The sequence below is a fragment of the Larus michahellis genome, chromosome Z (genome assembly GCF_964199755.1).
Source record: "Larus michahellis chromosome Z, bLarMic1.1, whole genome shotgun sequence".
Taxonomy (NCBI): domain Eukaryota; kingdom Metazoa; phylum Chordata; class Aves; order Charadriiformes; family Laridae; genus Larus; species Larus michahellis.
Window position 1 is genome coordinate 41,754,269 of NC_133930.1, and position 23,889 is coordinate 41,778,157.

Below are 23,889 nucleotides of genomic sequence, written 5' to 3' on the forward strand. Positions count from 1 at the left end.
GCCACACTCCTTGATTTCACTACCTTCATGTGCCTGTGCTAAGATATACTTTAACCTAAACCTGTCTTTCCTTTTTGCCTCACAGCTGTGTTCCTCTACTGCTTCGCTGCTTGTACTTAAGCTGCATCGGTTCTTCTCTCCATCCTTTGACCCTCGCAGTGTCAGTAGTGATTAGGCCTTATGTGTGTTATGTCCTTCAGCCAGTGATTACTGGAGAAGCTGTATTTTAAAGGATTTATTGCAAAAATCCATCTGTGAAAGGCTAGCCAGCAGCCCTCACCATTGCTTTAAACAACTGCTTTTCTTGCCACCAGCATGCACCTGTACACCAGGAGGGGCCGGAGAAACAGCAGCACATGCTGATAGGATTATATGCCAAAATTGCTAGGTATCTCCAACTTCTGCTGTGTGGCCCGCTTAGCTTTTCCAGCAAATTGTTAAGTGTATGTTGAAATACATGACTGGAATTAGCGTGTAGAACCAGAGTGGTTGATTGTGCATTTTATCACCCATTTCGTAACATCTAGACTTTGATGCTTTTAATTAGCTTAGATTAAATATCGCAGTGGTACCGCCAGGGCTAGCAGATCAACAGTGTAAACAGTTAAATGGATATTTTTAAAGAAATTACGCGTGCACACATATACATAGTGTACGTACATATCTATACTCTGTGCACGTAAAACTTTTGAGAACATTTATGTTCTGAAGACTAACTGCTGACCCTACACATTCTGTTTATTCTGGACTTCCTTGTGGCCATCTTCTTGCTCTTGCAGCAGCATTGCACATCTAGACTTTGATGTTTTTTATGACGCTCTTATCCACTAATTAACTTCATTAGTTTTGCAATTAGTGAAGTTAATTAGTGGGTAAAAATGCTATATAAAACTTCAAAGTTTGCATTTTAATCATAGTTTGTATTAAAAATAATTATCACACGCTTGATTACTAAACTCAATGCAGTTAGCTCAGACAGGGTCATGTGATATTAAAAACAGCTTTGTTCTGTATCTTTCCTAGCTAGTTAGTAGCATTTTTCACTAACAATTGCTGAGAGTTTGTCTGGTATCTGAAAATGCAACTACAGGGAAAAGGCAGTGAATGAGACCAAAAAAAATAAATAAATTTGATCATGGTATGGGTGAGTGGAAGTTGGGTTTCAGCTTGGGTAAACAGAGAAACAAGTTGGAAAAGGGAGAGCTGAAAATACTAAAAGAAGTTCACTGTGACTGGTGATATATGTGGGAAAGTTACTTGTCTACCAGCCTCCCCTCCTCTGGTGAGCTATTTCAGAAGAGATGTGCTCCGGGCTGTACTACCTGACCGTGTCTGCCTGATCACAACCTAAAAGGGAAAGGCATGGGAAGGAAAACATGCTTGCCTAAATAAGGACAGCAAAGGGGGGATGTTGGAAAATTAAAGCAAAGAACATAAAACCCGTGAGGCTGGAGTGGATACTGAGATGTAGTAATAGCAGTAATCATAGAATCACAGAATGGTTTGGGTTGGAAGGGACCTTAAAGGTAATCTAGTTCCAACCCCCCTGCCGAGGGCAGGGACACCTCCCACTGGACCAGGCTGCTCAAAGCCCCATCCAGCCTGGCCTTGAATACCTCCAGGGATGGGGCATCCACAACTCCCCTGGGCAACCTGTTCCAGTGTCTCACCACCCTCACAGTAAAGAATTCCTTTCTAATATCTAATCTAAATCTCTCCTCTTTCAGTTTAATAGTAATGCAGTAATAGTAATAATAGCAACAGCAAAAAAAGGCATAGTAGCAGTGTAGGTGTGGGTGACCTCAGGAGCACAGCCACTGTACAAACACTCCATATGGTGTCTACAGAGCAGCCCACAGCATTTCACACCATCTCCCTCAGTTTAAGAGAAGTAATGTACCTGTGCCTAGGGGTGTATGTAAATGAATGCACTTTTTTAGACGGATGGGCGTTTTTTATAGTTAGAGCTATGCAGAAGCTTTCGTGTGTGGGAGGTCTTGGTTACCGTTTTCCTCCCTGGGCGCATGGTCTCGGTGGGCTGCACTGGGCTGCCCCTTCCTCTCACCCGGATGTTTCTAACACCCTGTCCTGTCTGGTGGGACACCCACATCTCTCCCACATCGTACCACTCATTACTCACCAGAGCGGTCTCCGTTTCATCCCTGGCATGCCAGAAGTCGCAGCACTCATTTTTTTTCTTTCTTTTTGTGTTTCTGGCTTAAGCACATGGCTTTGTCTGAGAGAGCTCAATGCTCCGAGCCTAAGGCTGGAGCAGTGCCTGAGTCCAGCCTCCAGTGCTGGTACATCCATCTATAACATTGGCACCAGCCAACCAAGCAGCATTACTGCCTGGTCGTTTCCCTGCAATGCATATTGTATCCTTTTTTATAGTTTCTTTTATACTTTCAGCAGACTTTATAACAGCAATAATGTCATTCAGATAATTATACCGTAATTGACCTTAGCGTTGAGCATCCTTGGCTTTTACTGCAGTTTGCTTAGTACTTCAGGATGGTCAATTATCTCGTAATTCCCACTTTGTTGGGAATTATTGTTTTAATTATTACACTCCAAATACATCATTTTGGCATGGTAGTAAGGGTACGCTGGGGAATGGTCATATTCGTGAATGCTTTAAAGAGTTACCAGCTTTATCATGTGGGAGGGCTTTTCATCCTGTCATCTGTAGTCATTACTTTTAACACTGATTTCATTTAATTATCACTTAGTCTGCTCAGGCCAGGTCTTCATCTGCAGGAGCTAGCATATGGGGAGTTGGGGCTTGCAGGATTTGAGAGCAGTTGGATGGCTGTGCAATCTGACCATATTGATTTCTTTTCTGCCATGTTACAGCATGAGTCATCTATATTAACGCAAGTAACTTACAGTGGAAGTTTGGGGTAAAATGGTGAATTTTTTTTGTCTTCTTTTCCTAGCAATCTGAAGTATTAATGATTCCAAATAGAGAGCGAGCACGCTGGTGTTTGCCCTGTTACTGGTGAGAGTTTTACAGTTGCCTGAGAGGCTTGTGTGGCCCTCTTTACATTCGTTTAGTTTGTGCCTGTGTGGCACTGGTGCTCCACCAGGAGCAGGACAATGTTGGAGAGAATGTTGGAGAGAAAACAGCCGGGGTCCTTGCGGTGGGAGATCTTTTCACTGTGTGTTCGCGCTGTGCTCAGCACTGCCCAAAGCAGAGACTGAAGCATGGCATACCATGCTTCACACCCTGGCGCAAAAGGTAGTGTGGGTCCAGCACTAGACACACACCGTCCCCTCTTCTTAAGCAAATTATGTGAACAAGGCAAAGTGCTCCGCCTTTCTATAAATGTTGATGTTCGGTTGGTTTTTGTCAGCATTTTGTGGTGTATTGAACATGCATAAAAATGTTCTACCTAAGCAGAATATGAAAAGGCGGTACGTTTTGCTAAAACAGGAACTAAATGTAACCTACTTTCACGGAAGAGTATTTTTTTCTGTGTCTGATCTAATTATTTTATGGGAGCAAACTCAGTGTTGGTTGGTAGGAAAATGCTACTCTCTAGTAGATTAACACATTTTATTGAAGAAAACAGCAGTGTGAAAAGACTTTATTTCTCTATAAATTTTAATAGTTACTAAAATGAGGACTCTTGCCCATTAAGTTACAGCCTGCCAAGTCATAATGCTGAATCACTTAATTTCTCTAAGTAGCTATCCTATTCCAGCTTCTTAAAGGCAGCTGTTAGGAGAGCACCGATGTTTTAATCAAGGAACAGGGCAGAGTCTGTCAGCAAAACGGTGTGCTTTGATGGAGGTTTTCTTGCACAGTCTGCAAATATAAGGACCTCTCTTGGACTATGTAGGCTTGCACACTCAGGAACCAAGGTGTGGGTGGGTACGGAATTACACGTAGACATTCTGATGTCAGTGGAAACCGTGAAAACGTTGTCACATCCCCGGTGTCTCTCACTGAAGATGGATCCTTACAAGTGTTTACAGGCTGAAAAGCTATTGCAAACAATAGCGAGAAGTCAGTATGGGTAATAATGTTGTCCCGTGCACACAGAAAATAGTAAGCATGTGAAGATCTAGAGCATAGCTCATTGGCTATGAACATGACATATCTTTATTACTTAGTGTAAGAGATAAATTTAGATCTGTCAGCACCAATACCAGAGATCCCATGAAGTCAGAGATCTTTATGTGGCAGGTGCATTGCATGTTGAAGGGAAAAGAAGCTGGTACCGAAAGGAAAAGGTACTGAAAGGGGTACTGAAAGGAAAGGGGTAGGACAGGTAAAACTGAGAACGTTTAGATTTGTTCTGTAGCAATAGACTCTTGAGGCAAAATGTTAGTCTTAGTAGGCTGGCCAAATTTCAGACTGGGAAATGAGATTCTGCCTGCTGTCAATAGGTGAGTTGTCACCGTCTTTCTGCTAATGTAGGGTGCGATACCGCAGCAAGATCTTTTCATCTTGGCATTAGGTCTGATCCATCTTCGAACGCCCAATGTGGTACTCATCCTTTATGTGCTAGTGATAATTATCTTCTTTTTCATTCTAGTAGGGAGCTTTAATTTATTACTTTATTAAGCAGTGAAATCAAAGATTAAAATGGTATCTATAGCACATAGCTAACTAGATTGTGAAAAATGAAACTATATGGTTTCAAATTTATGAAAATAAATATTTCTATTTAAATAAGTGCAGTAGTTTACTTTAATTCTTTAGACACCACTCTAATTTGTAGTTTACTGGTGATTATTTTTCTTCGTTTTAAAGCAAATTGCTTTCTATAGGGTGAAGCTGAGAAATAATGAATTGAATTCACATTACAAGCTACTGCCTCCCAAATTGTAAATGAATATAAATGTAATAGGAGCTTACTATTAAAATCTTTTGCAAAAGACTATGCTATATCATTGCAGTAAACAAATACATTTTTCAAGCCATCAGTTCGTTTAATGTTGCATTTCTGCTTGGCCGTTATTTTAAGGGCTTCTCTGCCTCCTGCCCCTACTGTCTCCAATGTCTTAACATGTGTTGTCTTATCAAAGCAAAAAATAACATTGTTAGTTTGTGTCATTTACTATAATAGTTGATTAACGATCTGCTTTAAAGCTAAATCAGTGAACGTATTTTAACGTGTGTTGGCTCAGGATGGGAAATCCTTGTCTACCTGTTTTATACTGTCAGGGAGAGAGAGGAAGGCAGGCAGGCAAATGGAAAAGACACAGGCTGTGTTCAGCACTAACTTTGTCCTAAAGTTTTTATTTCCCCTCAGTGTACTTAGAGGGTAATTAACAATTACCAGTCAAAAAGATGGAAGGTTTTTACAAATTCCACCACTCATTAATCTGAGCTGCTGTTGTCAAAACCTGGAAATTTTAGAGAAGTGGAGAGGAGGACCTGATGTCCCAGCAGGGAGAAATGATGTCTCATGTGACTTGGGCGACAACCACAGCGACAACTTCTGTGGTTAAGTGTTCTTAATCCTTACCAGAAGTTTGTTGTGTAATAAGTTAAGGAATAGAAGAAATTCGGTAATAGCAATTGAACAGAAGTTGCACAATGTAAATGTTAATTTCTTGGTTTGTGTTCTGGTAGCGGCTGTAAAGTAAACCTGGGGAGGTGTGCGCTGAAAACCCCAAAACCAAATCGCTGTGTTGTACGGTTTTAAGCAGAACAACAGCTGTCCATAATGCGTGGAGAAAGAAACCCCAAAACTAGTGTTTCTGGATGAATGGGAGGATCTAAAATCCAGCAGTAAGGGCTTCTTTGGTTGTTGTTCCTCCCACCCCTTTATATAAGGAGGACAGAGAGATGGAAACAGTCAGCAGGGTTTCAACTGAGAATTACTTTAATCTTCATTCCTGTCAGCTCCAATTCTGCAAAATGCCTGAACACATCCTTACTTATGTACGTTCAGCCATTGACTTCAGTGTGAGATAAAGTTTAGCGCATGCTTAAATGCTTTCTTGAATTAGGGCCAAAAGCTGCTGCTGCTGCTAAAATCAATCCCAGAGGGAACTTTGCATCTTTCATTACTTCCTTTTTTGTGTACCAAGATACAGGCTCCATCAAGCTTTGGAAATATGGTAGGAGTTGATAAATGTTGCGTGCCTTGTTTAAAGGAGTAGAGCAGAATTGTTGGATGACAGTGTATAAAGTACATACTACCTTCCTGTCTCTCCTGTCCTGTACGTGTGCTCTTTAATGATCATTAGCGAGGGCTGCAGAATGGCACTGTGTTGTGTTTCCGTCTACTGCAGGCACAGCCTGTAGTTGTAAAAGGCGCCAAAATAAAATGAGTTGAGGTATTTTCCCCTGTTCCTTCCTGTTTCAAGACTGTTCGGAAGCTTGCTTCTTTATTTGCTAGAAATCTTCATTCAAACCTTTGCTGAAGTGTGACTTACCTTGAGCCACCTTGTTCCTCTTGGTTTACACAGGCAAACACACACACACACGCGCTCTTCTGGGAGTATTGATTTAACCCTGTATATTTGTAAAGGAAGCAAGCCAAAACCAGGCCAATGCACAAAATGTATTCACAAAATGGTCCAAAATAGCTCTACATTCCTCCCATTGACACTGCAGTAGCAGCTATGATCTGTCGGCTGATCGCCTTTATCTGTGTCTTGCAATGCATTGCGCAATTTTAATACAAGACACTTGCTGAGTAGCTATCGCCGATTAAAACCCAAAGTGCTATCTGTAAGAACAACTCCAAATCGTATTGTTGGGTTAAGTTGTATTGAGGGATAGTGACAAATGAACCACTGTTCCGAATGAGCATCTGATGATGTTTTCTTCATCTCTTTTCTGACTGCAGAGCTCTTCGGTATCTCCCTCAGCCAGTTTCAGAACAGCAGAAAAGCACAGAAATTCAACAGATTATTCCTCAGAGAGTAAAAAACAGAAAACAGAAGAGAAGGAGATAGCAGCTCGTTACGTGAGTATATTGACTACTTTGTGCATTGCTGAACTTAAGTGTTCCTCTGTAATTTCACCTGATTCCTGCTGCATAACTAATTTTAAAATTGAGGATCACATTTTTAACAGGTTCGTACTGCCTGCCTCTAATGTCTGTGCTGGGTGGAAGGTTTCAGAGTGTAGGATTGATAGGGTTTTTAACAATATAAATACAGAGCACCTGGAAGGTGTGTGACAGGAGGACTGAGCATTAGGTAGGCTGGGACTTGCTGGATCTGGACTCTAGCTTGGCTCCGCTTCTCAGTGCAGTGCAACTTTGGATGAGGATTTTCATCCTGTGTCCTTGTTCACCAATGTGAAAATTTGGAAGAATGCTACAGCTGTGACAGCCTGTTAAGCAGAAGCCCTATAGGTGACTTAAATATTATAATTGTCTTACAACATAAAGTTTGGTAAAAGTTCATGCTATTTTGCATAGTTGTGTGCAGCCTTGCATTTCATTGCTTTATTGTTTCTTAGTATTTAAGAGACATGGGGATATTAAATGAAAGTTTCTAACACATTGTGACTTGTCATTGCAGGACAGCGATGGCGAAAAGAGCGATGACAACTTGGTAGTTGATGTTTCCAATGAGGTATACATATACACAGTGTTGTTTTTTCTACCTTACAGTGTGTGCGTGGGGGGTGTCTTCAGTGGTTTCTGTGCATATTGGGTATATGAATAAGATTACAGCCTTTGCCTCCATAAAGGAGCTTGAGATGCCTGAGGGAATCCAGTCAGGTCGTCTTTCTTTAGAATGCAAATCAGATCTGTAACACTTACTTCTACAAAGGACGTTTTTGTTTCTTGTATGAACCAAAAGTCTGCTTGAAATATTTGAAGCCAGCCCAGCACAGCAGATAGGGTGCAGCTTGTAATGGTATCTGTTTTCTGGTTCACTCTGGCCATGACTTCATTTGTGAACTTCATCAGGTCAGCCAAGTGCCTCAAACCTTTTCAATCTGTCACCTGACAAATGAGATTTAATTGCTTATTTCAATATCCATGGATTTTTAACATTATTTTTCATGGTTAATGGCATCAAATTTTAAGGCTTTCCTTTTTTGGGGAAAAAAAACTTTATCTTTCGTTGTCCATCTCAATTTTACAGTTTTATCAGCTAAATCAATTAAGAACTGAAGTAAGATGTCACTTTTTATGACAGATCTTCATTCATAAGTGAGAATTAGTCAAGACAACCACTAGTGGCTAGTATGGAGTTTTTATACTAATCCACGTTGCTGATATTTAGGATCCTTCCTCTCCCCGGGGGAGCCCAGCACACTCTCCACGGGAGAATGGCTTGGACAAGACTCGACTGCTGAAGAAAGATGCACCGATTAGTCCGGCGTCTATTGCGTCCTCCAGCAGTACTCCTTCCTCCAAATCCAAAGAACTTAGCCTTGTAAGTGTTTCAAAATGCACCTGACCCATGATCATATGCTGAAGCAAGTACTTACTGGCTTTCTGTCTGGACACAATTTGTGTTTCCACAGCTATCAGTAAAGACCTATGAAGCATCAATTTAAAATTCGTTTAATTTATCTCTTCAAGGGAGTTTAATAAAATAGTAAGGAGAAAGTCCACAACCTTTTTTTGGGGATAGGAAGAGGTTATTTTCACCGGTGGTGAGGGTAGGTGATAGATGTGCTGTGCCGAGAGATGTTTTTCTCCTCCCCCATATGAAAAACTGTCATTCTGAGAATAAATAAAAGTACACAGGGGCTCCTTGAGCTGTTTTCCTGTGCTGTGGTTTATAGCAAATTCAGTTCCCTGCTTGGATGTGATTTGGTTGTTAGCTTTGTTTGAATTACCAGGCCATATACAACAACAATAATTTTTATTTTCTATCTAAAAAGTAATCTGTCATTTACAAGAGCCTTCCTTGACTTGCATCACAAATCACAATGCAAAAAGAAAAAGAGCTGCCTGCAAGTCCAGGGGTGTTCTTTCCTTTCCTCTTTGTGACCACAGTTAATCACCTTCCTGACCTGCACAGTAACTCCCCTTTCAGTTCTTCACAAGTCAGGGTACACGATTATTTAAAGAAATGAAAAAAAAAAGAAAGCTTAAAGTGAAATGTCATGCTCAGGAAAGGTGATGTGGTTTGCCAGATGAACAAGCTTGTCACAACAGTGGCACTGTACAGTTCCTGACTTTATACCCATCACTGTTTCCACCCTGTGTTTCCAGCACCACGTTGGGCATGAGTTGTTGGTCAGTTGTGGGGGTTTTTTCTTCTCCTGGTGTCCACCCAGCAGTGGGCTCTCACAGAAACTCATAAAAGTAATTGGAGCGGGTCCACCATGAGCTGAGTGAGACTACCAACAGATTTCACATATGCTGCCAATGTAATTGTCAGAAGGCAATGATTTTCAGTCATTGACCTCATTCTGAATCATACGGATGCCCCCAATGAGGAAAGCTGTGAAGGCTGTAGTTAATTCCCCAAGCCATTGTGTCTTTTTCAGTGTCTCTGCAGCTTCTCTTCATTGCCAGGGACCGTTGAAACCAAAACCCGACAGCTAAATATCACTAATCACACACACTCTGGTTGTCGTTGGCGCTCTTTCCAACCACTACCTAAAATAAAATAACTAACAAACTGTCTTCCTTTTTTCCTTTTTGGTGATTAGAATGAGAAATCTACCACTCCTGTGTCTAAATCAAATACCCCAACTCCACGGACTGATGCCCCAACTCCAGGCAGCAACTCCACTCCCGGACTGAGGCCAGTGCCTGGCAAACCCCCAGGTGTGGACCCACTAGGTTAGTGTCTGTATACGTCAATGGTGTGAAACCATGGCCATTTGTCCCTAGCCAGGCTATCTTTAAATCTACAGTGATGAGGCAGTATATTACAGCCTATTAAACTGTATGCTGAGCTGGTTCTTCAGCACTCTAATACAGTGTGGAGAGAGATATATTTTACTGTTCGCCAGAATCATATTTCACCTGATGGGTCTGGGCTGGCTGTGTGACTTCGCTCTTTTTTTCCCCTCAATAGCTTCAGGTTTAAGGACACCTATGGCAGTACCGTGTCCTTATCCTACTCCGTTTGGGATTGTGCCACATGCTGGTATGAACGGGGAGTTGACCAGCCCTGGAGCTGCCTACGCCGGTCTGCACAATATTTCCCCTCAAATGAGTGCAGCAGCTGCAGCAGCAGCAGCAGCGGCGGCTTATGGGAGATCTCCGGTGGTAAGTGTTTGCCGCTAGTGCGTTCAGTGTTGAGAGCAGTGTCTATCAGATGTAAGACCTGCAGGGTTAAATGTAGCTCAGTCTCTTTGTAATATGGGGGGTATGCTATTGGAAAACATGAATTAAACAGTCTTCCTTTGCCTAACTCCGTCTTTAATACACCTTTTTGTTTTGCTTGGGGAAAAACTATAGGTTGGTTTTGATCCACATCATCACATGCGAGTCCCAGGCATCCCTCCCAATCTCACAGGCATCCCAGGAGGAAAACCGTGAGTAGCAAATATTCAACTTTAAAAGTCAGTCATCTGTTGAAGTTGTGTTCCCTTGCTGGTTGGAGTTCCCCTTAGTTACTGAAAACTATTGTGTGAATAGAAATAAATACAACTATTTGGGAAGGGCAGGAGAAACACTGTTTAATCTTAAAGTTGCATTTGCAAATTTATTTTGAAGACTAATAGCAGCCGACAAGGACTGGTTGATATAGAGTAAAGGAGACAGAAATAAATGGAAAAAGGAGCTGAACTTCAAGGTGTTACTGGCTGAATCTGACTGGTTGCTCTTATATGGAAAGGCAAAGTGGAACGGGATCTTGGCTTTCCATCTCTACTATACTGTGCTCCTCAGTTTTCAAAAATGATTTATTTGTTCACAAAAGCCTTGCAATTACTTGCAAACTTATCAGCTGCTATAAACAGCAAGCAATGTGCAGAGAAAGGAACACTGAAATGTTTTGTTTGATTGAAAATACTGGAAAGAATTATTGCATCATAACATTCAAATTCATCCTTGATGGAACTGACTGTAAAAGGTGACCTGCTCTACCAGACTTCGTTTGTTGTGAGCCTTGGAAAAAGAATTACACACCTAAGAAGAACTCTTTGCTCACATCCCTCTTGAGTTAGAGAGGGGAAAAAATAAAACAGTGATGCAAACCATATTGATCCAGATTTTATGTAAGGGTCCTCCATGACCACTTCTTGCGTGACACTTGTGGGAAACTGTGACCAGCTAATATTGGAGAGTTTGAAGGGCAGGGGATGTTCGTGCCATTCCTTCTCTCGGTCTTGTACGTATGAAAGTGTTTGTGGAGGATTGACTGGGGGGTGGTCACAAACTTGCATGCGTGTGAGTAAATGTGGACACCTACCTGCCAGTGAGCTTGTCGAGATGCAGGATTCATAACATATCGTGGTGACGAGCAATCAGTCCTAGTGCCTGTCACTCCTCTTGTCCATATGTGTCACACAAATCGTAAACCATGGCCAGGTCTCTCAGATGTTACACGCTAGTTAGCACCTCAGGTTGACTTTTCTGCTGGTTGCGCTGCCCAGTTCGGTGGCTGCGTAAGGCGAGTAGGGAAATTGGTGTGCAGCAGCTTCTGGACCAGCTGCTTGCATTAAAAAAATTTGTGGGGCACAGATCTTCATCCTGCACCTGCAATGAGCACTTGAAGACGTCTTGTCATGATGTTCAAATGTTTGCTGGGTTCAAACTCATCCCTGGTGGAGTCGGTCGCCCGGAAGGAAGCGTGACTGGCTTTACCAGGCTTTGCTTGCTGTGGTGTGAGAAATGGCAATACTGGGGGTGCGGAGACCTCCCTGCTCACATCTCACCTGTGTTAGAGATGGGGGGAATAAAACATCAGGCAAACTGAAATCAAACTGGTTCGATTCCGGTGCATCTCCAAGGCTTTTGAGTGTTATTGATGTATTGATGACTGTTTTAAACATTTAAATGTAACTGTCATGTGTCTGCCGCAGGGCCTGAAACCTTTGAAATCTGTGGTTGTTTTAGCGTGATTGCATTGATTTTTCTTCATCTTAAGTGCGGTACTTTTCACAGCTATCATTCAGGATTGTTGCTTTCTCGTTTACTCTTCCTTTTCCCTTAGAGCGAAAGTTGTGTAAATTCCCCGCGCTGTTGAGTGTCTGTTGAAATGGAGCAGGCAGCGTGTGGCACATCAGGGATCTGGCCCCTAATACCTCTAATTTCACTTTGGAGATATATCAAAACGCTGAGGATTGTACAGTGTATAAGTAGAAAAGGTAGTTAATGTGAAAAGAAGAAAAAAGTGCTCGCCAGGTGTTTATAGTGTCAGATATTTGTAAGATATTTAGAGTACTTCAAATAAGCAACATGTGGTGTTAGTTCTCAGAGTGAAAAAAAACCCCAACCAGTCAGCCATCACAAAACCAAACCAAGCAACAAAGCAACAGTTTAAGTACATGTGCTGGTATGGGGTAATGAATGGAGTGAGAATAATGTAGTCACAGGTCACTCCAGATCTAAGCTTTATTTCTGTAATTGTTAAATAAGTTCCCAGTGTACTTCATAAGCATGCTAAAAATCACTTTGGCTGATAAAAGTATCACGGCTCTACAGAGAGTGACTGCATACGGAAATCAGGAAAGATGACAATGAAGTTCCACTTGTTTTGTTAGAGATTTCAGGTGACCATTGTCTGCTTTTTTCAGTACCCTACTGCAGCAAACAGGAATTAGGGAGATAATGAGAAAGATATTTCAGATTTCTGTGGTGATAATCAAACCCTGATTCTACTTATATAGGCAGTTTGCTGCTTCTGACAACCACAGAAATGTGTCCTACCCTTTCCTGAACGTGTTTAATGTCAAAAAATGGAGAATGATGATATGATCTGTCACTCAGACCTGCCAGAACAAGAAACAGAGCTCAGGATGAGAAGAGCCTGTAAAGCTCTGGGAACAGGGCAGAAAGGTGAAAATGCAGTTGCATTTTGTCCCACTGAAAATTATTGTTCTAGTGTTAATGCACTGTGAATCTTAAATAACAAATTCAGTAGCTGAATTCTGAAGACTGCCTTCTTCAGTGACTTTGAAGCAACAATTAAGGAAGTGATCTTACTAAGTATTCTCATAAAATCACTTTTTTAATGATCACTTCTCATCCCACCACTGTGACAATGGATTTTCATCAGTTCTACAGTGATGTTTTTAGGTCTAAGGAAATTAAGGCCTTCTGTTAAGCATACCTTGGTCTGTGTAGGTGAACCCTCTTCTGGACTTGGACACAAAGTGTGTGCTCTTGTAATAGATGTGATATGTCAGGTAGCATCTCAGAACAAGACAATTTCACAACCTAACTGTTCTCCCTGGGAAATATTTTGAGATGAAGCTGTTGATAGGTTATTCACAAGTGGCATAACTGGCAGTCACACAACACATTCTTTCTCAGTGAGAGCCCTGATTCTGGCAAGAGAAATTGGGATTTGTATTTGTTGTGTCAGGTCCACACACACAAAAAAAAAAAAGGAAGAGGGGGAGTAAAAAAAGAAATGAAGAAAAAAAACAGAAAAGAAAAAAGACAGCAAGCCCAAAAGAAGGAAGAAAATTCCAGTGCATTTTTGCTGGTCTGTCATGTCACGTCACGTGTCAGCAACCGTGCCTTGAGGGCTTAACTCCTTGGCAGTGGAGGTTTCGCTGCACCCTCAGGTGCAGTGCTGGGCAGTTTCGCGCGAGGGGCGGGGGACCCGCGGTGCGGACGGGGCAGTATGGCAGCAGTCCAGCTGAAGTTTGCACATTACAGTCAGGAAAGGAACAACCAAATGTCCCCTGGCAGTCAGCTACCTGCCACGCTCTGCAGCAGCCAGCCAACTGTTTCTGTCTTCCAGGGGAACCTGACCCGACCTTCCGTCCCTTCTCTGCATGCAGTGGTCTCCCCGTGCCCCAAGTTTAAGATTAGTGTCATGTGTCCTTGCTTGTGCCAGAAATCATCATTGCATGAGTTGTAAAAGCTCATTTGATTGTTAGATGGTATTTGACTTTCCACATTGAAAGAAGAGTATACCTAAGTTTATGCTTTGAGTGCTGTGCTATAGATTTCTTATGATTGAAATCAAACAAATGATTTCTTCTTCACATGATTAGAAAGATTGCAAAAGGAGATGAGTGCACGATCTGAATGCCCACAGTGGAAACACACCTTTAATTCCTTTTTCTTACGTAGGCTTGAAGAAAAACTTAAATCACACCTGGATCTTTTTTTCCCCCTCAGAGCATACTCATTTCATGTAAGTGCAGATGGCCAGATGCAGCCGGTTCCTTTCCCTCCTGATGCCCTCATCGGTCCAGGAATCCCCCGCCATGCCCGTCAGATCAACACTCTGAACCATGGGGAAGTTGTGTGTGCAGTTACCATCAGCAACCCCACGAGACACGTGTACACGGGTGGGAAGGGGTGCGTCAAAGTCTGGGACATCAGCCACCCTGGCAACAAGAGCCCTGTCTCTCAGCTGGACTGCCTGGTGAGTGAACAGCCTTATACGACAGTGGAAGAAGATAGCAGGTTGTGTTAAGATTGAAATGATACCTTTAAGGTACAAAAAACAGTGGCTATCTGAGTGCTGTCATTGGTGTCAAAGCTCGATACTTCATTTGTAATTTTGTTGTTTCTTTTAGAACTGAGTTTGAAGTATGTTCCTTGTCATACTTGTGGGTTTTTCCCCACAATGAATCAAAACATCTTTAATATCCTAAAATTGTATTGGTAGGGGGAGAGATCAAAGACAGCACAGCAAATACTGTTTATAAACTTTGACATTTGTTGGCAATCTTAAAGCTTGATATCCTATCATGCTAAAAATTGCTGTCTTGCCACTGTATTCTCAGAGAATATTTGAAGATTGTGTCACGTATTTTGTGTCTGTGTATGTGTGTGAATGCATTGCCCTGTCTTAATGTGACAATTAAAATATCCCTGAGTGTTATTCACAAATTATTTGAATGCGCTAACAAGATGAACCATTGTTAGCAGCTTTTCTCGTGTCATTTACCAGTTCTTGGTAAGATGTTGCTTCTTGTTACAGATGCAGTAAAATGAGAACTGTGCAGCACATGTAGACATATAATGAATTGCTACACAAGTTGCTACACAAATGAAGAAAATTGCCCAAATGTTTTCCTCTGACATCTCTTAGATGGTGGCAGCAAGTCTCACTGGAACAGGGGGGCGGGGAGCGTGCAGGGAATTTGGTACTCCCCCATGCCGAGAGGTTAATGTGCTGAAATAAACAGAGTATGAAAATGTAACTTTCTACACAAGCTGTCGAATACAGCTATCTTGAATTGTTTTGGGCTGGGTTCAGGTCTTTGCGTTCTGATGCTAATTAAGATTAAATATCTCTCACTACTGAATTTTGTAGATCAAGTTTAAGTACTTCCCTAATGTCATGTAATTTTCTGGCATTAATACACTTTATCATTGTCATAAGTATAAATGGCTCATTAAAACCAGGAGGGAATACAATACTTTTATGGATTTCTGCTCTCATGTTAATGCTGTTTTCCTTTCCTCATGAGTAATCTCTTGATGGCTTCTGTCTCCACAGAACAGAGATAACTACATCCGTTCCTGCAGATTGCTCCCTGACGGCCGCACCCTGATTGTTGGCGGGGAAGCCAGCACGTTATCCATTTGGGACCTGGCAGCTCCAACTCCTCGCATCAAGGCAGAGCTGACATCTTCTGCTCCGGCTTGCTATGCCCTAGCTATCAGCCCCGATTCCAAGGTCTGCTTCTCCTGCTGTAGCGATGGGAATATTGCAGTGTGGGATCTGCATAACCAAACTTTAGTAAGGTAGGTCGACAGAACTGGATCATCGGGTTCTGAAGAGTTAATTAGACACAGCCTTATATACTCTTCTGTGTACGTATGCTGTTTTCTTCGTGGCGTCTGCGTAGCTGCTTCCAGTATTTCATTGCTGGGCAATAGCTGTGGTAATACCTTGACAAAAGTCTATATAATTGTTTATAGGTTTTGAGAGTTTTGTAATTCCGGGTCTGTTGAGCAGCCCGTAACTATAATTTCCTAAGATCAGTTGGTGTTGACACTGCCGTAGGTTCTTTGAACAGATGGTTTTCTTTGTGTCCATGCAATACTCTGTGCTCACAACTCCGGTCTCTTGAATTGGTGCTCCACCAAATACGTCTTGGGTAAAGAAGTGTGTAAATTACTGCATTGCAAAGTTAGCATCTTAGGAGTATGGGTTGCTGCTCAACACTGATGTACAGTAAGCTAGGAACCAGTCACACAGAGCTTCTCTGTTCACTGTACTGTATGTTATTATATGCAATATATCAGTACTGCAAGGAAGGGCAGGCATTTACTCCCTGATGCTCCCATTTAGACAGCTCTTTTTTTTCCAGCTTTGTTGGTAACCTGCAGATTCTTCTTAAACTAACTGAATTCTGACGATCATGCTACATTCCTTTGTGGGGAGTGGGGTGTTTTCACTCAAATAGTGGGTATCACACAGTCAGCAGCAAAGATCCCCAGAGCATCTGACTCGTAAAGTGTGCTCGTAAATTAGTGCTTAGCTGTCTGGCCTGATTGCTTCATCAATTCATCACCAAACTCACGTGGTTGGCTGTGTGTCAGGTACTGGAAGAAAAAGAAAGTATTTTGTATACATGCTCAGAACTGACTTTCCAACGTGAGAATGTGTGTATCTTCCTTCAATATTTTCAGGCAATTTCAGGGCCACACGGATGGCGCGAGCTGTATTGACATTTCTAATGATGGCACCAAACTATGGACAGGAGGTCTGGACAACACAGTCAGGTCCTGGGATCTCAGAGAAGGGAGACAGCTACAGCAACATGACTTCACATCGCAGGTTCGATCTCAGAAACTTTGGCATGTTAAGAAAAATCTGTCATGGTTTTCTAAAACAAGCACTTCTGGTTTTTGCTTTTTTTTAGAAGAAAAAAAAGCAGGCTCAAAGAGAATGCCAAAGAATTTTTCACTTAGTCTCACACCTTTTTTTTTTTTTTTTTTTTTTTTGACGTGGCAGCTAAACATCTTTCTGGATTATGACTATTTGACAGATTAGTACTTCTCCCGCGAGAGTAGTGGAGAATCCTTTTTATAAAAGAATTGCCAGATTAAAGCGTTCCTGTGTGCAATCTGTTCCTGTTTCTGTAGATTCTTGTTCAAAAATATTTTACAAAAATATTTTTAAATGCTGTCAGATAAGCTAGGACATTAACTTTTATAGCTTGATTCATTGCTTTGCTATTACAGTTTTAATTGAGCTTTGTTTACATGAACTAATTTATCTTGATTACTATAGTAATTGGATTATCATGTTTTTAAAACTGTAGTAGACCAAAATGTGTCTTTGCATGGTGTTAACAGTGTAGCAAGAGTCAGTTTTGAATATCTCAGACTCATTCCTTTACTGATTGAAGCATGTGCTGTGCTAATTCCAGATCTTCTCACTGGGCTATTGTCCAACTGGTGAGTGGTTGGCAGTAGGAATGGAGAACAGTAACGTCGAGGTGCTGCATGTTACTAAGCCGGACAAGTATCAGCTGCATCTTCATGAGAGCTGTGTTTTGTCACTCAAATTTGCTCACTGTGGTAAGCAAATCTTTCTGTGCCAGTGTTTTCCCTCCTGAGAAATTCTTTCAAGATTACCCTTAAGTGAAAGTACAGGAGTAGTTAAAAATTAATGTTAAATTTAAGTATCAAAATTATTGTAAAAATACTATATGACTACTTTTTTCTGTCAACCGCTCATGTTGTGATTGAACATCACAGTGCAGTCAGACGAAAATGTGACTGTTCTTTGTGTATGTTTCCATTAACGTGTGAGTGCATTGTTTTTATGATTAATCTGTTTCTTGAGGTGCATTCCTTGAAAACAAAGTGCAACAATAACACTTAAACAATCTGTTGCAGGCAAGTGGTTTGTAAGCACTGGAAAAGATAATCTTCTTAATGCCTGGAGAACACCTTATGGAGCCAGTATATTCCAGGTAATAATCTCCTAAAAGCTATTTTCCACATACATTACAGTGCAGTAGAGCTGCACATCTCAGGGTCTTGTCATTAGCTTAAGGAGTTTTTAAATGGAAATTCTTAGCTAATTACTGTGTTCCTTTAAAACTTTGTCTGTGATTAAAGAGAGATACCCTTTTGTCCTTTCTAACATTTGAGTAATTTAGCTCTTTAAATAAAGTAGCCCTTTAATCTGAAATTGGTTTTGATACCCCCCTTTCTCACCTTCTTGAGCGTCTGGCTGTAGTACAGTACCCAAGTCGTGGTGTTAGGTGGGCATTCACTGAAGGTCCAAAATGTAGCTAAAACAGTGAAAGTCGTATTCAACAGATGTATTTTTCTTGGATGAGATGCGTAAAGTCAGTGGACTGGAGGGGCAGACGCCTGAGCTGAAGACTGTATCCTTACGGAGGAGGCCCATGGCGTGTAATGGGAAGTTGTAACCTTTCTGTAGTCTTTAATCCCTCTGTGCCCAATGTTAATGGCACTTCAGTGGCCAGGAAAAGGAAAGTGGGATTTTTGGCGTGTCCTCCTCTTCTTTCACCTTACAGGTACTTCTAGGCTGGTAATTTTTTTAATTAAGTTAACTGGTGGTCAGGTTTAAATGGTCAGGTCTCACCTGCACTGATACCTGCCATGTCTCCACCTTTGGGGAGAGCACAGTTTGCCTCAGCATGAGAAAGCTGAGGTCTGAGTTTTCTTAGAGGAGGCTATTCAGATCTGGAACCACCTCCCAAGCCCAAATCATCCTAACAAGAACACATCATCCTTAAAATTGATTTCAAAACCCCAGTGCAGCTTTTTTAATGAGGGGTAGAGAAAGAAACTTCCTGTGCAGTGCAGCAGAGGTTTCTTGGCAAAAACTCAGCATGATTGGTAAGTGTTTAGCTCTTGCAGAGACAGACATAAAAGAATGCGGAGATGTGTAAAGAAAACATGTACTAAAAGAGCAAGTAAAATGTGACAATACACATCATCTCAAAAAAAGGCAGAAATGCTGGGAGAGACAGAGCTACTGCGTCCTGGTGTATCCTGTCTTCCATTCACCTGCTGTACACTGTTGCACATCCTGTTACACTACAGTATCTTTTATATTTGCATCGTCCCTGATACTGGAAATTCCTTTATGCAAGGCTTTTGTCTTCTGTGTTGAGGAAATAGTAGGAGGAGATGCAGTTACTTCTGTGAAGTCTCTTTGTTTCATACCTGTGGGTGGGTAGGGCTTTTGTAGTGCTTCTCCATACGGATTTCTGGTTTATAACAAAAAAGGAAGGGAAGAAGAAGAAGAAGAAGAAGGTGGCTTTTTATGCATTTTTATGCAAAAGCTAATGTATAAAATATTAATAAACGCTCAATGCTTGTAAAGTGTATAGAAAGAACTGCTTTTTGTTTGATTGATGGATTGTCTCTAGGTCCATAACATTCACTTTCTGCTGGTGTTTTTTATTGCCATAGAACTTTAGGTAGAACAAGTTTGGAGAAACAGTCTTGTAACAAAGGCTGCCACTACAGTACTGGTATTTAAATGAGCTTTCGGTGTATACCCTCTCTATAAACTCTTCCAATGAATCTTCAAGCCGTTCTGGATTGAAGGGCTGGAAAGACATAATTTTCTTTTTTCTTTATTTTTCTTTTTGTTTCTCGTAGTCCAAAGAATCCTCATCTGTGCTGAGCTGTGATATCTCTGTGGATGACAAATACATTGTCACTGGCTCTGGGGACAAGAAAGCTACAGTCTATGAAGTTATTTATTAGAGACAAATCTGAATGCGGACAGAACTCCTTCTCCTAGCACTTTGCTGTATATTCCTTTTTTTTTTCTTTCTTTCTAAACTGAGAACTTAAATGCTCATCACAGTTGTGGAATTTATTTTTACCTTCTTAACTTGCTATTGATTTGTGAATGCTCATTAAGAACTTGTGATACCAAATTGTCAGATATCTACTTGGAAAAAGATGGGATAAGCATACTTAACAGTGAACTTGACTCTTTAATTATGTATTATAGCTGTAATGTATTTATTTTGTTTAAAGAAGGCTTTCTAACAATGAACTGACTAAATAAAGCTGTCTGGCCCGGCTTTAGTTTAAAACGTGCATTGTATACTTTGTGTTTTTGCAGGTGGATAAATTGGGGATCTTGGAGAAGGATGTTCAGGAAATAGTTAAAGTTACACTAAATAGACTTGTAGTTTCTATTTAAAAAAATAAACTTTGTTATATTTTTTAGTCCTGTTCTTGGATGAGACCTCTAAGTGTTATTACAGTATAATTATTTGGTGGGAAGATGCTGTATCTTAACTATTTTAGACAGTCTTGGAAAATTAGGAAATTGCAAACTGTAGCCAGTACTCTACATGCCTGCGATGAATGGCAAATTCAGTTCACATCTAAATTAAATTCACTTTAAGTAAGAATGTGCTAATTTATATATTTGCAATGTTAATATAGCATCTTGTGTACAGATTTGTTCTCAATGCTTTTCTGTTGATAAACATAAAGCATTTTGGTGTCAAGCTAGGTTTTTTAATATAAACACCTCTCTTTGTTATATTGTAGAGAGTACAATAAGTTGCCTCAAAGAATCACCTTTGTTACTTCTGGAAACTTTTGCAATGTTTCCTTGAAAATGGGGATATGTGTCTTTGGGCAATTTTTCAATTACAAGAGATTATGAAAAATATTTGATATGTTCTTTGGAAACTGCACTGAAATAAGAATGGATGCCTACCAATATACAAACTACAAAAGCAATGACCTCCGAGGTAGGATTTACAAGAGTACTCATTCCGACATACAAAAAGGAATGGATTCTCACTGGGATAAGGACTTGCTTTGTTCGCCAGCAGTTCAATCCAAGTCTTGATTGGATGTCCCTAAAACGGACGCAGACTGAGCCATTGTGCCAGAGACAACGTGTTATCTTTTTATGTTGTTGTTGTTGCTGTTAAACTATGATCTGTGACTTTTTTTTTTGAATGCTTTAAAAAAAATCTTTAAGTCTGTGGATCTGCTGATGTACAGTGCCTTTGCTGCTATGGATCAAAATCAAAAGACCCGTGTAGATAAATCTTATTGTATAAGTAGAAAATTACTTAATTTCATACTAGAAATGGATTGATGCTGCAAGTTAAAATGGACTGTTCATTGAAGTTCCAAATGTGGTAGCAAAAAATGGTGTCTTAAGTGCTTAGTGTTTGATGTCATTAACAGTTTCGTAATACTCTACATTGTAGAAAGATTTTGATACTAAACTGTGTCATTGTACATAGTTCTAATGCATTGTATTGACCACCAGTACTTCTATAATGGTAGATTATTGTTTGTGCATTCAGACTTTTAAGCATTAAACATAAGTAACTTCTAAGATGTATTTTTCTATCTTTTTTTCCCCCCTCTCCCTGATTCTTTTTGTATGTGATAATCTTGGTTGTGTGCTGAATACTGTCTGTAGGGACAACAGGCATTCAGTCACAGAGCACGCCACTGCAGATACCTCCTGATTTTGTCACTGAGAGACAATGTAGAGTTTCACAAAGTTTCTTCTGAGCTGGCAAAATCAATGTTTTCATAGTTTCCCAAGTTACCTGACTGCAGTGATTCCGAACTCTTGGAGGCATCAGCCACAAGACTTTGCCGTCTCCCGTTTGTGTAGTTTCTGGTCTGATACAAAGCTTTACATTATCCCATACCTTGGAGGGAGTGAAATTGGAGGACAATTCCATGCCTGCTGAAGTATGCGGAACTCAGCAGGACGTGGGAAGTGGTGCTGCACTGCAGCATCACACTTGGGTTTCCCCATCCAAAGCTAAAACCTGGTCCTGCCCATGGAAGGGCTTCTCTTGACTACAGTTGGTTTCAGATAAGAATTTAACCCAGCTTCCGTTGAGTTAAGACACAGGTTAAAGTGAACTAGGGGAAATTAATTCATACACTACTGGGGGGGAAGGGAGGGGATGGGAGGAGCTGTGCTATTCATAACATGAGAAATGGAAATGGAAAAAATCCAAGGGCAAATTACAATTAAATCTTTCTCCCATAACCCATTTCTGAAAAGCAATGTTGTGCATGTTGGAAATGCCCGGGCATGGAAGGCTGTGCTGCTGTGATGTGCCAGCCCGTGGCGACTGTCGGTACCTGGAGCCAGGCTGAGAAATTTGTTGGTTTTTTTGAAATGCCAATACAAGGCTTAAGCTGATGAGGTCATTCACCTGTACTGTGAGTGCCTGGGTAATATTTAGTGATGGAGGGGAGGCTAGAGGCAAGTTTCCCTCAGAGCTATCAGTTTCCTTAGAGTTACCAGTGAAGAGTTTTCCAGATGTCCCCCAGAATAATGTAACTTTTCACTGGTATTGAGGTTCTGTGCTACTTAGTACAGTAATCCTTCATAAAGGTAAACATGGTACAGATGCTTTTTCTTAATTGTTACTCTTGTCTGAAGAGATATAATTTACCTGTTATAAATATTATGTTGGAGACACCTTTTATTTTCAAAGGCATTCAAAAATTTAAAAGGCTAGGGTGTACTCCATTTGCTAACAAAAGAGAAACCACCTACTTAATGTTTGCAGAGGATGTTATATTTTTATGTAATACTTCAGGCATAAGAGATTACTTAAAACCCCTAAGATAAAGCCATTCTTTGAAAAGAATGAAATATCGCATACTACTGAATTTGTACCAGAGCTAGTTTTGACAGCAAAGTAATATACTTTTAAAGCAGCCTGCCATATATCTGCTTATTAATGTTTGTATTGATGGCTTGTAAACAGTCTAGGAATTAAAAGCTTTAATCCAGGATTACTGCAGTTAAATGTGTAATCATCCTAATTTTTTTCGTGTTCAGGGCTCAGCGCAAGTGAGAGGTGTTACAGAGCTACTTTCTGTTTACCAGTTAAGCATACATAGTGTCACCTTCCTTTTTTATTCTTTAGTTTCTCTCGCCACTGCAGAGCACAATTTCGTGCAAAATGTTTTGTTACGGATGTTTTTTGTGCCACAAACATGTGGCCAGCATACTGCATATTCAAGGTACAGCCACTGCTTTCTCTGTATTTTTCTTCCTCTCTCAAATGTAGTTTAGTGCAATGATACATTAGAAAAGCCATTTCTTTCTTATCTGCGTATCCGTTTTGACTGGCCAGTATAGACATGTTTAAGGGGAGCACTTTCCATCAAAATAGTATTTTCTAAAAATATGCAATTTTAAATTATATTTCTTTGGCTTGCTCTTAGCTGAAAGTGATTTTTGTCTCCTATTTCTTTTTAAGCTACTCAGTTACATAAAAAAAGATATGTTTTACAGGCTGTGATTTTCCTGTGTGAGGGATTTTTACTTCCGTACTGGAATAGTTCGAACTGGATTTTGGGTTTGTTTTTACTCTGGCACCTGAAACACATAAGAAATTCATTCTTCCTGAAATGTTGATAGGCGTGTGAGAGAAACAGGAAGGTAGCTATGCAGGTCTGCGTATGTCTGGAGCATCTTCTACAGAAACACAGGTCAGATCCTGTGCACAAATGAGCTTGTCTGTGCGGAGGCAGCAATGGCTTACACAGCTGAAAATCTAGCTCACTGCTGTAGGCATAGAGGATGAAATCAACCCATTTGGATTGAGTTTTTTGTTTTGTTTTGAACAGTTTGGTCCTTTGATCCTCTTCGGGTTTTCTACTAGCATGTTTATTTGTGATCGTGCCTACTGAAACCTGATGTGACTGACTTCTACTCAAGGATTTATGCTCTGAAAGAATGAAAAGCAAAAAAAAAAATGCTGTTAAATAAAATATGCTTAAACTTTTGTATGTGCAGGAGTCAGGAAATTCAAAGCAGTAGCTTGGGCCGAAACTGTTTCTCATTTGCATTGAATATACTACATCTTTGTGGCGCCAAATTAGCACTGAATACAGCAATACGAAC

General features: G+C 40.7%; 1 protein-coding gene across 4 annotated transcripts in view; it reads left to right on the top strand.

The window, feature by feature from the left end:
• LOC141735993 (transducin-like enhancer protein 4) overlaps positions 1 to 21,341 on the top strand; it is a 99,163-nt gene extending 77,822 nt beyond the window's left edge. For 3 of the 4 annotated variants that reach the window (XM_074569579.1, XM_074569576.1, XM_074569578.1), the window contains 12 exons: positions 6,810 to 6,929; positions 7,492 to 7,545; positions 8,206 to 8,358; positions 9,590 to 9,722; positions 9,961 to 10,154; positions 10,347 to 10,423; positions 14,187 to 14,436; positions 15,520 to 15,767; positions 16,659 to 16,806; positions 17,402 to 17,552; positions 17,874 to 17,950; positions 19,620 to 21,341. In XM_074569579.1, coding sequence (XP_074425680.1) covers positions 6,810 to 6,929; positions 7,492 to 7,545; positions 8,206 to 8,358; positions 9,590 to 9,722; positions 9,961 to 10,154; positions 10,347 to 10,423; positions 14,187 to 14,436; positions 15,520 to 15,767; positions 16,659 to 16,806; positions 17,402 to 17,552; positions 17,874 to 17,950; positions 19,620 to 19,727 — 1,713 coding nt within the window. In that variant the 3' untranslated portion in view covers positions 19,728 to 21,341. The remainder of the gene's footprint in view (positions 1 to 6,809; positions 6,930 to 7,491; positions 7,546 to 8,205; positions 8,359 to 9,589; positions 9,723 to 9,960; positions 10,155 to 10,346; positions 10,424 to 14,186; positions 14,437 to 15,519; positions 15,768 to 16,658; positions 16,807 to 17,401; positions 17,553 to 17,873; positions 17,951 to 19,619) is intronic. The other variant, XM_074569577.1, reaches the window with a different exon arrangement.
• The last annotated feature ends 2,548 nt before the right edge of the window (positions 21,342 to 23,889 follow it).